General features: G+C 54.0%; 1 protein-coding gene across 7 annotated transcripts; it reads left to right on the top strand.

Moving 5' to 3' along the window:
* The first annotated feature begins 417 nt into the window (after positions 1–417).
* Positions 418–10,963, top strand: PAQR7 (progestin and adipoQ receptor family member 7). 7 transcript variants are annotated; one of them, XM_027579446.2, is made up of 3 exons: positions 418–529; positions 4,506–4,601; positions 8,406–10,962. In XM_027579446.2, exon 3 carries the CDS (start codon positions 8,427–8,429, stop codon positions 9,471–9,473), a length of 1,047 nt encoding a protein of 348 aa, XP_027435247.2. In that variant the 5' UTR covers positions 418–529; positions 4,506–4,601; positions 8,406–8,426; the 3' UTR covers positions 9,474–10,962. The 7 variants fall into 7 exon arrangements, with proteins under 7 accessions (XP_027435247.2, XP_027435269.2, XP_027435257.2 ...); XM_027579456.2 differs by having other exon boundaries at positions 445–533; positions 4,506–4,941; positions 8,406–10,963; XM_027579461.2 differs by having other exon boundaries at positions 445–533.
* The last annotated feature ends 65 nt before the right edge of the window (positions 10,964–11,028 follow it).

The following is an 11,028-nucleotide window of genomic DNA, read 5'->3' as shown; positions in this document are numbered from 1 at the left end:
AATGGGGAAGGCCAGGCGCATCTCGACCAGAAGTAGCCTAGTGCGCGGTGGCATGTGTGGATCCTCGTGGCTTCGGGGCAAACCAGTCCGCGCTCCTGCTACAACTTGCCCGGCGCCCGCCAGTCCGCCACCCGGACTCCGGAGCTGGTGCTCCCAGTCTGCGGAAGCAGGACCCACTCCGCTGGAGCGTCCGCAGCGCTGCCGCCCAGCCGGGGGACTTGGGCAACCGCTTCTGCTCTCCGGGACTCCCGTCTCCGCCATCTTACTGCAGGATGGCCACAGGAACGCCCACGACCCCGTGGTCGCGGGGGTGGGAGCGCCCCCCTGCCTCCGCCGGCAACACGTGGGCGTGGCGGGGGGGAGGCCCTGCCCCCGCGCCCCTCCCGCCCGCCGCTGCGGCCGCCGCCCCGCCCCCCGCCCGCCTCAGGGCGGAGCCACCGGCCGCCCCTTTATCTGCTTGCCTGTCGCCGGGGACGTCGAGGCCCGAGGGTCCCAGCCGCCTGATCCCGCCGCCGCGCTTCGCCCCGCCGTAGGTACAGGGCTGGGGAGAGGGGAGCGGGCGGGCGGCGGGCGCAGGGGTGCTTCCGGGGGCGGCGGGCGCGCGCGCAGGGGGCGAGGACGGGCGGGGCCGCGGGGCCGGAGCCGGAGCACCCCCGGGTGAGAGCGGGAGGATCCTGGGGGACCCACTGGAACGGAGCACATCTGAGGGAGTGGGCAGGGCGGCCGGCCGGCCTGGGCGAGCGGCGGTGGCGGGGAGGGGGAGAGGCCGGGGGCTCGCTGCTCCCCCTGCGGGGGACTCTAGGGAGACTCCGGGGGCACAAGGCGCGCGACTACCTGGAACTGGATGATGTGAGGGGGTCCCACTTGGGGGACGCCTAGGCCGGTTGGGATGGGGAAGCCTGTCGTGGTGTCAGGAAAGCATGGAGGTTTCCCTACCCAGTGAGGGGAAGGGGAGGGAGCCCCACACCACCCATAACATTTGCTTCAAGCCTGCAGGCTATGAGCACCCCCAGAGGGGTTTCCCTGGGGCGGCCCGTGCAGGCCTGGCTTGAGTGAGGGGACTGGTCAGGCCACAGCTGGCGAGTTTGAGAGTTTGATGGATTCCCAGAGCCTGGCTGCACCTGGTTGGATGGCCCGGGACCTTATGTTGTAGCTCCTGTGGGAGAGGGTTCCAGCCTCACGTCAAGGGGCTTGTGCCACCTCAGAACCCCTTGGTGAGAGGCTGCCCCACTCCAGCCTCAGTTTCTGTGACTAGAGGGGCCCTTGCTGGCCAGAGGTGAAAATTGGGTCACTTTTCCATCCCGTGCTGGGTGCCAGTAGCCAGCTCACCCAACCTCTCTGAGCCTGCTTTCTTCCTACAGGTTCTTCTTCCTTGTCCTCAGAGCATTAGTGAATCTGAGTTCCACAGAATTCCTTTGACTTATTTATTCTATTCTGATTACAAATGGAGGCCCGGGGTGCAGTTACAAAAAACAAAAATTATTTCTGTTCAGTTTTGGAAGAAGTGGAAGAACTTTTTCTTAAACACATTCTGCCGAGTTTGGGAATTGGTTTGCATTGAGGGAGGTGACCCAGTTGCTGGGAGATCGGGAGGCCAGCCAGGATGAAAACTTTGCTTATGTAATCTGTGGCCACCCACTGGATGCCTGGGAGTTGACTACAGTAGATGAAGGGCAAGAGCACTTGTTTGGGAGTCAGATGTTGTGTCTGGCCATCCTGCCTCCTGGGCTGTGACACCAGCTTACATGGAGGTTCAGAGTTGCTTTGAGGGAGAGTTGAAATGCATGTGAAAGTTCTTTGTAAACAGCAGGCCACTGTAAATTACCAATGTTAGTGCCTAATCTTATTGATAATATTTTGGGCTCTTATATGGTATTGTCCTTGTCAGAATCCCTCAAGAATACTACCTCTAACAACTCCTGTGTTAACACAGGTCTGGCCTTACTATTAGTATTGTGATTATTATTTTTAAGTAGGCTCCAGGCCCAACATGTGGCTTGAACTCATGACCCTGAGATCAAGAGTCACGTGCTCTACCTACTGAGCCAGCCAGGTGTCCCCCCGCCTTACAATTTTTTTTTTATCTGAGGTTAGACTTTGTCTTCTGTGGCAAGATAAAGTTTTCTTTAAGGGAGTGTGTTGAACAATCAGGACCCAGAGAAGCAACAATGAGTATTTTGCATGCCAAGATGGAGGCAAGAGAGAAAATGGAATTATAACCAATTAATACTCATAATAGGCGTTTTTTTAGTTAGGCTATTAAGCTCCGAGAGGGCAGGGTATTAATACCCTTAGTTCTTACCCTTAGCTGGTCGTTAGCTGGGCTGTTGGCTCCATGAGGGAAGTGTCTTAACGGTTTTGTTCACTGCTGAAGCTCCAGCCCCTGGCACATAGTCGGCCTGAAACAAGTATTGGACCATCTCAGGTCCTGAAGGGCCCTTTGACGTTACTGGTAAATTCATTCTGTCCTTTGACATTTGGAGAAACAGGGCCAAGAGGGGAATGGACTTGTCCAAGGTCCCGCAGGGATTGAATGGCTGAGCCAAGACTCAAACCCAACAGAAATAGCAGAGCCAGCCTGTGCCAGAGCCGACATTGCATCTATAACTTTGTTTTGCTTTCACAAGAGCCCAAGGGGTAGCTATTACTATCCTTCGATTATGAATGAAGAGATAGGCTCAGAGAGGTTAAGGGACTTAAAAGCAAAGTCACACAGCTGATATATGTCAGACTTGAAATCCCACCCTCACATAAAAATGGGGACCTGGCTTCTCTTTGAAATAGTCTGCCTGAGGCGAGTGGTAGGCACCCTCCCTTGGGGCGTCGGCTCTCTCCAATGCTGCGCAATCACCACCTGCAGTGCCTTCTCTCAGGACTGGATTTTCTTAGCCCGTAGGCATTTCGTTTGTGTGGGTGAGCCCTGTCAGGGCAGGGAGTCTGTCTGCTTGCTTCACCCTGTGCCCAGCTCTGTAGTTTGTGGCCTGTCATGTGCACTAAACTCAATGGGATGGGTAAAACCGGGGGCTTTCCCACTTCGAAACTCATTTTTTTTTTTTTTAAGATTTATTTATTCGACAAAGAGAGACACAGCAAGAGAGGGAACACAAGCAGGGGGAGTGGGAGAGGGAGAAGCAGGCCTCCCACTGAGCAGGGAGTGACGCGGGGCTCGCTCCCAGGACCCTGGGACCATAACCTGAGCTGAAGGCAGACGCTTAACGACTGAGCCACCCAGGCACCCCTCGAAACCCATTTATTGCCCCATCCCTACAACCTGGTCATCTGTTTTGCCCCCCAGGTATTTAGGGGACTCTTTGGCAAAGTGTATCAGGGAGAGATGTGGAGGAACTGGGGCAAGCCTGGATTGAGGATCTAGGTGAAGAGGTTGACCTTGTGTTTAGGAAAGGGGAATGGGAGGTGGGAGGGCAGAGGAGGACTGAGCTTCTCGAATTGACAGGAGCTCCCACGTGGGCCCTGGAGATCTCAGGGCTGAGGCTCAGCCAACCTGGAAGCCTCTCAAACCTGCAAGACATGCCCTGGCCAGGCCACATGCCTTTTGGATCACCTGCTGGCATGGTCTACCCTTTCGACCCTCCCACTGGGGGATGGAGCAGCTGCAGCTGAGACCCTTTCCCTGGTGGTTTCACTTCCCAGCCACCTCTTTTGGGTCTGTGCGGCACAAGTGCGAATCTTCAGGGCTCTTTGGACCCAGAGAGGTCACTCAGAATGGGCTATGCTGAGGAGAATTCAATTATGAAATAAGATCAGTGTCCCTAGGGAGCCTGGGTGGCTCAGTTGGTTAAGTGACTGCCTTCGGCTCAGGTCATGATCCTGGAGTCCCGGGATCCAGTCCCACATCGGGCTCCCTGCTCGGCAGGGAGTCTGCTTCTCCCTCTGACCCTCCCCCCTCTCATGTGCTCTCTCTCATTCTCTCTCTCTCAAATAAATGAATAAAATCTTTAAAAAAAAAAAAAAGATCAGTGTCCCTAGAAGTTCAAACTCCAGCCAAATTTCCCTGGTCCTTACATGTGTCCTCAGAGAAAGGTAAACTATGCAAGAGACACAGTTCACCAAAGCCCTCAAACCCAGTGGAACCAGCTCCTGAGGGCTAAAAGAGGACAGTTGTTTAAGACGATGCCAAGCAAATCTCTAGGGCTGAGGATATTTCAAATACTACGACTGTTAATAATAATTAGTTACTACTACTATTAATAGTTGATAATAATAGCAATCATTTATCGAGTCCCTAAACTGTGTGAAAACTTTATTCTAATGAGTTTAATCTTTACAGCCATCTATGCTATAGATAATATTATAATTCCCACGAGGGAGCTAAGGCTCAGAGAAGATGAGTCACTAGTCTTAGGTCACACAGCTATAGCATGTGATGGAAGCAGGTGTCAGACCTGGTTTTTCTGAATCTGAAGTCCATCTCCTTCATGAGCCTTTCTGGTGTCCGCTTTCTTCTTTATTTCTAACTTCTTTCCGTTATGATTCCTGGTGAGTAGGGACGGAAGCCAGTCAAGTTTGCCTGACATCCATCAGCCAGGCCCTGGTCACCTGGTCTCAGCCCAGCTTTGCCCGTCTTGCTGTGTGAATCTTGGGTAAGTCACAACTTTTTAGCCAGCCCTGGGTTTCCCCAGACGTTTCATGTGGAGGGTAATGCTGAGCTTCCTTCTACAGCTGAGGCCTGGCTAGGAGGGCAACGTTTAGCTGGGATTTGACCAGTGTGGGAATGGTGATGGTGGGGGATGGGAAGGGAGAGGTGGAGGTTTTCTTTAGCCCCACCCTCTGGTGACATCACACAAGACACCTCCCACCCTTGGAAGCCCCGCCCCTAGTGACCCTCACCTGTGGAAGTGCCACCCAGTGCTTGGCATCTGGTGAATTTGCCCAGTCCCACAGCAGAAACCATCGGCTCCCAGGCTCGAGGAAAACCCCTAGGTAACCTAGGCTCGGAGAGGGGCCGTGGAGCGTGGCCCGAAACAGGCAGGTCCTGGCAGCCTGTTGGGCAGATGACTCTGAGGATTCTCTGAGGGTGGTCTCTGGATACCTACCCTCCTTTCAGCTCAGGCTGGACCCCTGCACCTGCTCCTTTCCCCTGGATTCAGGGGCCCCTTTCCATGGAGTCAGGAGATGGGAACTAATTCTGAAAATAGACGTATCCAGATGGAATAGGGCCCCTGGGTGAGGTCTACAGGAAGTAGGGAGCAGGATCTCTTTACCCCAGTATGTAGCCTCTGGGTTCTGTGCTTAGGCCCCAAGGTGTCTGGTGGAGGAGAAGGGCCCTGAGGGCGCTCTCACCAGCTGAGGAGGTGGCTGTGAGCTAGGGCATCATTGGTGTAGAGCCAGGGGGTGGCTGGTAACGTGGGGACGCTGTGGTCCCCGGGTGCGTGTCAGTTGGTAGAAGACTAAGGAAATAATTTATGGGAAAGGCCTTGGCTACCTGCTTTAGACCATTATCTTCCAAAGTAGTTCTGTGGAATGCAGATGGGGAGGAGCTCCTAACCTCTCTGAGTTTCACTATCCTCAAAAAGAAAATGGGCATAATACCTACCTCAGCAGGCTAGTGATGAGAGTTAATTGCAACAAGGCTATAAAGAGTAAGCATATAGTAAGCACACATTTCAGCTGGCTTTACAATATAATTATTCCTAGGAAAAGAATCCTTGGTCAGGTAGGCTTGACAAATGGAGGTTCAACAAAGCAAAGCTGGCTTCTTTGTTGCAGGACTTCTCAGAGCCTTTAATAGCCTGTTATGACTTGGAAAGTTCTAAGAGTGGGATATGGAGCCTTGGACTGGATTTAATGGATCATAGGGACCCAGGAACTAGGCCACCATCGCACATTATCATTCCCTGGTCTTTTCCCCTGTGGTGGAATGGAAACCTTGCCGGATTGGGCAACGCCGGGGAAGGCCTTCCTGTCTCTGGGCTCTTATTTTCTCAGTGTAAAACAAAGGTGCTGCATGAGACACTTTCAGAGGCCTTTTCTGGCTTCCTGAGGTTCTGAGTTGGAAAGCCAAAGTTGTAGGCAAGGGTAGAGGCTGAAGCCCAGCCTCTTGGGGAGGAGAAGACCTCCAGTGCTGGCTCCTCCACTAGCAAGGCAGGCCAGGTGGTCCTCACGGACGGAAGCAGCCAGCAAGGTCTGCTTCCTACACCTGACCTGTGCCATGCTGTCTGGGGAAGGGAAGTGGGAGAGTCCTGCCCCCCCTCCGTCCAAAGCATCCCTTGTGCAGTATTGTAGTGACTTGTTTAACTCCTGCCTCCTCACTGGACTAGGAGAGGCCAGAGACCAGAGCTGACTTGAGAAGTGTAATGCAGGGGGCGCTTAGGGATGCAGGTCAGGCTAGGATGGGGAGGGGGGTGGGCTGGGGGCTTGTCCTGATACTGCCTTCACATGGCAAGCTCCCTGCATTTATTGGACTGTGTGTAAATTATTGGGGGGGCTTTGGGGGTGATTAGGGTGCTGCTGGTGGCAGAAACATGAGAGCTTTAGCCTGCCCAGATCTCCTTGCCTCTTACAATGACTGGTGCAAAAGTAGTTGCAATAAATATCTGATGAAAGATGGACAGAAAATCAGGATGCTGAGTCCAGTAAGCTCATTGGAGGGATGGGAGTTGTCTGGCAGGTGTTTCAATAGATACTTGATTTAACGAATGACACAGTGAATGATGATAAGCTGAATTAAGCAACTGGTTTCAGGCAAAACTGTATAGAAAGTATATAACTATGAAATGATTAATAGCACTTGTCACCTTGTCTTGCGAAGGACAGTTTAGGGTAGTGGTTAAGATTGCAAACTGAGTCCAGACTGTGCCTCTGCCTAGCTAGGTGGGTGGGCAGGGTCCTTAACATCTCCGTGCCTCAGTTCCTTATCTGCAAAATGGGAATAATGATAGTACCTATTCACAGGGTGTTATGAAGCATAAATGAGTCAGTTGTACATAAAGGGCTTGAAACGGTGTCTGGCACATAGTGAGTACTGTATAAACATTTGCTATGATTTGTTTTCCTTTCGATAATCTGCACCATACCATGAAGTCCTGGGGGCAGGGATTAAATCTTTTTCCTCTCTGCCCTCCCCTGGACCCAGCACAGGACCTGAGGCAGAGGAGGGGCTCAGTAAGTGTTTGCTAAATGAACAAATGAATGAGTGAATAAATATGTTTTATATGGTACATTATATAACCTATACAAGGGGAGTAGACAGGGCAGGGGCAGTAAGGAGGTCCCTTGGAAGTGGCAGTTTGAACTGGCCCTAAAGGATTTCAGGGGAGGGAAATAGAGTGTAATAAACAGAGTGTGATATTGGGTTAGGTGGGAAATAAGGGTAGTAGCAGGGTCTTGAATGGCAGGGTGAAGGGTTAGATTTGATGTCTTTGGAATTAGCAGCTGTGGGTGGGAGTGGAAAGCCTAGAGGAGGGATCTTTTGAGTGGACGTGTGGCTGAGGGAAAGGGCTGTTTTTACAGAATCAGTTGTTAATTGGGGACTTCCAGGGGAAAAAAGTGGCTTTTTGAGTTGGGGACTTTAAATGTATGAAGTGTTATCGGGATGCTGTTATGCTCTTTGATTCAACAAATACTGAATGCCAGCTACCTGCAAAGCACTGCGGGTTCACAAAACAATGAGACTAACTGCCTACCCTTTGTGAGCTCACATTAACGATTTTAATGCCCATGAGAAATGTTATGATGGTCAAAGGATGGGTATCTTATGGTAGGCATTCAAGTAGAGGTCATCATCAGAGGTTCAGGGGGCCAGGGAAAGTGTCACAGAAGAATGGGTTTTGAGGGTTGAGTAGGAGTTTACCAGGTAGGCAAGAGGATGGCAGAAGGAACAGCTTGTATAAACCTCCGGACATGTGAAACAGGCTCAGGGGTGTGGTGAGGCTGTGGCTGGGTTGGAAGTGCACTGTGGCTGAGCAATAGGGCAGGAAAAGGTAGCAGGGACCAGGTCATGGAGGCTGATGGAGGGTCAGTGGGGGACCCTGCAACTCCGAAGGGGCTAAAGGTAGAGGCGGTGGTTCTGTTACCTAGGTCACTGTCACCGGCAGGTGAACACAGATGGCGACACGAACATAGGAGAAAGCAGCAGGAGCTGCCGTGTGGACCTGGACTGGAATGGAAGTGGCTGAGGTAGTGAGCCGCCTCCATTCATTCCTCAAGCATTGCTTGAGCACCTACGGCATGCCAGGCACGGTTCTAGGCACTTGGGATGCATCAGGGCGCGGAACAGTCGTGGGGGCAGAGCTGCGATCTTCTTTAGGATGACTCCTCTCTTCGGAAACTCAGTGTAGGGGATAAAGAGGGCGGGAAGGAGGGAGTGAGAACTGGGCTCCAGAGCCTCCCAGCTGCTGCTCATGGTGGCCCAGGGCACCCTGACTTTGCTCTGTCCTCTCTCCCAGCTCCTGGCCTGGCCCACAGCCATGGCCACGATGGTGGCCCAGAAGCTCAGCCATCTGCTGCCCGCTCTGCGGCAGGCCCACCGGGAGCCGCAGCCCTCCGGGCGGCCAGAGCCCGTGTTCACGGTGGCCCGAGCCGAGGTGCCGCCCCTCTTCTGGAAGCCGTACATCTACGTGGGCTACCGGCCGCTGCACCAGACGTGGCGCTTCTACTTCCGCACGCTCTTCCAGCAGCACAACGAGGCGGTGAACGTCTGGACCCACCTGCTGGCAGCGCTGGTGCTGCTGCTGCGGCTGGCCATCTTTGTGGGGACCGTGGACTTCTGGGGAGACCCCCACGCCCTGCCCCTCTTCATTATTGTCCTTGCCTCCTTCACCTACCTCTCCCTCAGTGCCCTGGCTCACCTCCTGCAGGCCAAGTCCGAGTTCTGGCACTACAGCTTCTTCTTCCTGGACTACGTGGGCGTGGCCGTGTACCAGTTTGGCAGCGCCCTGGCACATTTCTACTACGCCATCGAGCCTGCCTGGCACGCGCGGGTGCAGGCCGTCTTCCTGCCCACGGCCGCCTTTCTCGCCTGGCTGTCTTGCACCGGCTCCTGCTACAACAAGTATAGCCAGAAGCCTGGCCTGCTGGGCCGCACCTGCCAGGAGGTGCCGTCGGCGCTGGCCTACGCGCTGGACATCAGCCCCGTGGCGCACCGCATCCTAGTGTCCCCCGAGCCGACCACCGATGACCTGGCCCTTCTCTACCACAAGTGCCAGGTGGTCTTCTTCCTGCTGGCCGCCGCTTTCTTCTCAGCCTTCATGCCCGAGCGCTGGTTTCCTGGCAGCTGCCACCTCTTCGGGCAGGGCCACCAGCTCTTCCACGTGTTCTTGGTGCTGTGCACGCTGGCTCAGCTGGAGGCTGTGGCCCTGGACTACGAGGCCCGGCGGCCCATCTACGAGCCTCTGCACACCCGCTGGCCCCACAACTTCTCCGGCCTCTTCCTGCTCACCGTGGGCAGCAGTGTGCTGACGGCATTCATCCTGAGCCGGCTGGTGCGGCGCAAACTCGACCAGAAGACCCAGTGAAGGCCTGGGGGCGGGGTGGGGTGGGGTGGCGGCTGGTAAGGGAGGGAGGTAGAGTGGGAGCCCCGGGGTCCGGGCTTGGCTCCAGAGGGGAACAAGGCCTGGTAAAGTTGTTTGTGTCTGGCCTGTGGTGACTTTCTGTGCACGCCTCAGCTGCCAAAGGCGGTACTGGCCAGTCCCTGGATTTGGGGATTGGCCAGGAGCTGCTGGGGTCCACTCCTGGGCCTGCCCCAGCCCCCTGCCCTGGGAGAGGAAAAGAGATAAAGATGCAGGCCGCCGACCAGGCTTGCCTCTCCCCATTGCCTCTCACTAGGGGTGAGGATCGGGGGTCAGCTGGGGCCAGGACCCTGGTTGGGAGCTTCCAGATTATCTGGGAGGGGATGAAAGTAGACTTTAGGCCAGGGGCAGAAGAGGCCTCAGCAACCCCCTGCCCCCCGCCAGATTTCACTGGTGGATAGGGAAGGGCAGGCCCCAAATGTATGTACCATCCCTTGAGTTCTAGCCTGGAGTTTTGGAGTTCCACAGTCTCCAAAAGTAGAAGATTGTGCTAGGGAGAAATGGATCTCACCCAGTGCCCATACCCCCTCAGTCACCGTCCCACACAGTGAGCCCCAGCCTTTCTAGCTCTGGCCTCTGTGACCCACACATCCTGTTCCCAGCCTCTCTCCTGGTTTCCTTGCCCATGATTCAGTTATCCATTTCAGTGTTTCCTGGGCCTCTGCTCAGAGGCAGGCTACCAGCTGAGTCCTGAGGATCAGTGCAGGATGAGAGCTTTAATATGGGAATGACCTGTCAGGGGAAGCACCAAGGAGGAATAATGCTGCCTGCGACCCTCACGGTCTTGGGTTGGGAAGGGTGAATAGGAGTTTGCAGATGAAGAAGGGCGTTCCAGGCAGAGGGAAAAGCCTGTACAAAGGCCAAAGATGTACTGAAGGGAGTTCAGCGGCACTGGAAGTGGGGGTGGTCTGGACTCCGATATGTCCTGGATGCAATAAAGGACTGTTAAGAGCAGCCTCTTTGCTTCTTGCCTCCTGTCCCAGGAATGGGGCCCGGGGCCCCCATGGACCTGCTTAGCATGTTGAGATTTTCCAGGGCGTGCTAGGGCCCCCAGGGGTGGGAACAGGGAGGAGGAAGGCAGTGTGTGTTTTTTCTTTGCCTGGGGGTGGTTGGGGGCCTTATACACTATGTATATGAACTTTTTCTTTTTGGCGGGGAAGGGAGGGCAGTTTTATTACCAAATAAGTTTTAGAAGTTAAAGGAATGTGTAAAATTTTACATAAGCACACTTTATAATTTGACAAAGATTTCATTTTTGGGTCTTTCCTTCAATCAAGAAGGATTTTATATGTTAATTTTTATAATACTGCTTTTCCACAGTACAGTTTATAATACAGTTTTCCACAGTACAGTGAAGGAAAATTAGGAAGTACTGATAAGAAAAAAAAAACCCAAGTGAATAAAAAACATTACTCTGCTGGGCGCCTGGGTGGCTCAGTCAGTTAAGTGTCTGCCTTCAGCTCAGGTCAGGATCCCAGGGTCCTGGGATCGAGCCCCGCAT

This window comes from Zalophus californianus, chromosome 4 (genome assembly GCF_009762305.2).
Source record: "Zalophus californianus isolate mZalCal1 chromosome 4, mZalCal1.pri.v2, whole genome shotgun sequence".
Classification (NCBI taxonomy): Eukaryota; Metazoa; Chordata; class Mammalia; order Carnivora; family Otariidae; genus Zalophus; species Zalophus californianus.
The sequence above is the reverse complement of the archived record's forward strand: the minus strand, read 5'-3'. Positions and strand labels throughout refer to the sequence as shown.